Raw genomic sequence first — 3,098 nt, 5'->3', positions numbered from 1 at the left:
ACCCCCTGAACAGTAAGGGCCAACAGTCAGAGGTCATGGTTCACACTGGGACCAATAACATTGGGAAAAGCTGGGCTGAGGTGCTGCAACAAGAACTTTGGGAGCTAAGTAGCAATTTTAAAAAATCAAGCATTGTAATCTGTGGATTCCTGCTGGTGCAATGTGGCAGTGGGTATAGGAAAAGGTGGATGGAATGGGTGAATATAAGGAGAGAGGGCTTTCAACTCCTCAACAATCGGGATTACTTCTGCTGGGATCTGTCCAGGAGCAGTGTCCTTGTTACAGGCTGAGTGGGCTGGGGAGGGAGTGATGTTGATGAGGGTTTAAATGAAATTGGCTGAGATTGCGATACAGAAGAATGGTATAGCAACAGTCAGATACCCAAACAAGTTCAGAAAAACAATCTCAGGCAGAGTGAGTATCATCAGATTAAGGCATAAATGGACAGAACCAGGGTAAAGCTGGATCCAACACATCAGCCGATTAAGGGAGGGCAGTTCAGGGCATTCGTTCAGGGCTGACTCTATGACTGGATTCAGCCAGCAATACCTACACCCTTGAGCAATCTTTTTTAAACTAGCAAACTGGAGTGTGTTCTTGTGCAAGTCACTAACAACAGTGAGAGATTGACTTAGTTGGGTGTTGTAGTTTGGAGATGATTGAGAAATGTATTGTCTGTAATCCCTTAAAGAAATGATTCATTCCACAAACATTTCATGTTTGGGAAGGGCCAATGGGGCTGGAACAAAGGAAACTGCACCCTGCTCTTGCAACAACCAATAGGATTCTGGATCAGGGCGATGCCTCCATTTGTTGGGTTTTGATTGGGGAAAGATGCATGAAATCATTGAGCTGGGTGTGGTGCTGCTAACTACTTTATAAAAGTTGTGTTTGTACTTTGCAATTCGTAGTTTGTGGGAATCTGCAGATTGTGGTAAGATAGAGAGAAGTGGCTGGCAGTCTGAGCCTTAGGGAAGCTTGAAAAATAAAATGTTGAAGGTTTTATCTGAAGGGGAATGGTTTAAGTTTAATTAGACTTTTATCAACTGAATATTTCTGGATGTTGCTGTTGTTTTTGCAACTTTGATATTTGTTTTACTGGGATGTGGGTTTGCTGTATTTTAATTAAGTCAGCTGCAATGTTTAGAACCTCCTGATTGTTGTATGCTCATTCCTTTGCTAAATGTCAAATTTTTATTTTTCTCCCAGTGAAAGATGCTGATGGGTTTGTGTGTTTGTTGCTTAATCACTTTCCTTCCTTTTTATAAGATGGTCCAAAAGTCTTGAGCTCTCTGGCCTGGAGTCATTGGACCTTTCTCAAATGCTGCAGTTTCCTGATGGAAATGTTCCTGATGGAGACAGTTAATAATAGTCCATTTTGGAATTGGATATTTAGCCCAGAATGGAATGTATGTGGTGATCAGAATTTTGCTGAACTGTGCAGGGAGTAATCCCACAGTGAGAGTGAGAAGTGCTCTCGTATAGCGTCTCTGTGGAACAACAGTAACAAATTGGTCCATTTGGTGTTACTGTGGTACCTCCAATGGGCCTTCTCTCTAGTTCAGTTTGCACAATGCCATGATGACCTGCTGTGGGGAAGCTGTTACCCACTCGCTGTTTTGTAAGTGCTCTAATGGTGGATCTTGTTTAACTCTGAACTTTGTGTCTCTCTTTAGTGGTAAACGTGATTGATCTGTTGCTATCATGTCTGGCTGTACTGATCTGGAAGCGTGTATGCTGACACTGATTACTACCTTCCAAAAATATGCAGGAACGGATAATGACAGCAGCACACTCTCCAGAAATGAATTAAAACAACTGTTGGAAAGCCAGCTACCGAATTTTGTCCCGGTAAATGTTTGAAATCTTTCTTCTGGCAATCTGTTATTTTAACCTATAATTGACTGACTTTGAGTGAGAAGTTGAAATGGTTGATAATATGAACTGTTTTTTAAAAATCTGCTGGGTTAGTTAAAATTTTAAGGAGCTCTCCATCTTCTATACTTTGAATTGCTTTAATAAAGTGCTGGAGAAACTCTGCAGGTCCTGTGGTGTCTCTGGAGAGAAACACTATAAAGGTTTTTCATTTTTTTTTCCTAAGTTTGCTTGGGTTCTCTCTAGAAATGTTGCCAGACCCTGAGTTTCTCCAGAGTTTTCCTTTTTATCTCTAATGCTTGGGAAAGGAGGGGGTATCAGATCCTGTTTTGCTGCTTCACCACCCCCTCTCCCTGCCTGTGCCCCAACCTTCCCAACTTCAAACCCACTTCTTCCCCACCCTGCCTCGTGACTTGCTCTCTTTAGAGACAAACTAAGAGTTTGAGCTGCCTATATTTTAAAACCTCCAACTCATCTGATCCCACAGAAAGATGAAAAACGCAAACAGACATTCATGGACTCTCTGGACTGCAGTGGTGATGACAAGGTGGACTTTATGGAGTACGTAACAGCACTGGCCTGTTTGACTGGCATCTGCCATGATATCTTTACCAAATGTGCACAGAAATCATCAAAATGAAGTGATTTTTAATAATGCTGGGAAACTCTGTCTCTAAACAGTGAGATGTTTTGAAGCTTTTACTGACCTTTTTTTATTCTAAATGTCAATTAAAAAGGATCCATTGACCAAATGTCAACCTTGTGTCAATCTTTCTTTTCTTTATGTTCAGTTTGAGATTCTGATCTTGGTTTTAGGGGGTGGTGGGCAGGAGGAGTTTATGCTTTGGGTGAGGTGGGAAGGGAGGTTTAACTCCACTGTAATATTCTGCCAAGGGGAGCTATAGTTCCCTGTAGTGGGTTGATGCCTCTAACATACAGGAGGGAAGTTATGAATGAGGTGTTACATTGTTTCCTGTTCCAGATGAAATCCCGAATATATCACTTTATCCACCCACCTCCTGGAATAAGCCAAAGGATCTCTGTTATGGGCAACCTACCACCTTCACCCTCTTTTTTTCTTTTTTCCCTCCCCATCTCCCCCCCCCATCCCTCCACCCCAGACAACAAAGGCTTTAACGTTTACACTTTTAAACCAAGCTTGCTTGTATTGATTGAGTTTTTTCTTACTGAGCAAAAAAGAATAACACAGATTAAAAATAACA

The 3,098-nt window shown here is 41.6% G+C and overlaps 1 protein-coding gene across 1 annotated transcript; it reads left to right on the top strand.

The window, feature by feature from the left end:
• The first annotated feature begins 1,676 nt into the window (after positions 1-1,676).
• Positions 1,677-2,633, top strand: LOC148142483 (protein S100-A2-like). The gene is made up of 2 exons (XM_087975873.1): positions 1,677-1,851; positions 2,363-2,633. Exons 1-2 carry the CDS (start codon positions 1,705-1,707, stop codon positions 2,513-2,515), a joined length of 300 nt encoding a protein of 99 aa, XP_087831999.1. The 5' UTR covers positions 1,677-1,704; the 3' UTR covers positions 2,516-2,633.
• The last annotated feature ends 465 nt before the right edge of the window (positions 2,634-3,098 follow it).

Source organism: Chiloscyllium plagiosum, unplaced genomic scaffold (genome assembly GCF_037043375.1).
Source record: "Chiloscyllium plagiosum isolate Xiang-an unplaced genomic scaffold, Cpla_swu_hap1 HiC_scaffold_28, whole genome shotgun sequence".
NCBI classification, from domain to species: domain Eukaryota; kingdom Metazoa; phylum Chordata; class Chondrichthyes; order Orectolobiformes; family Hemiscylliidae; genus Chiloscyllium; species Chiloscyllium plagiosum.
This window is presented reverse-complemented; position numbering and strand designations above follow the sequence as displayed.

What these genes read in the sequence shown, in the direction of transcription:
- LOC148142483 (XM_087975873.1), top strand. Translation starts at nt 1,705, where the DNA reads ATGTCTGGCTGTACTGATCTGGAAGCGTGTATGCTGACACTGATTACT. An exon ending in AGCTACCGAATTTTGTCCCG is followed by an intron (nt 1,852 to 2,362) that starts GTAAATGTTTGA and finishes CTGATCCCACAG; the next exon opens with AAAGATGAAAAACGCAAACA.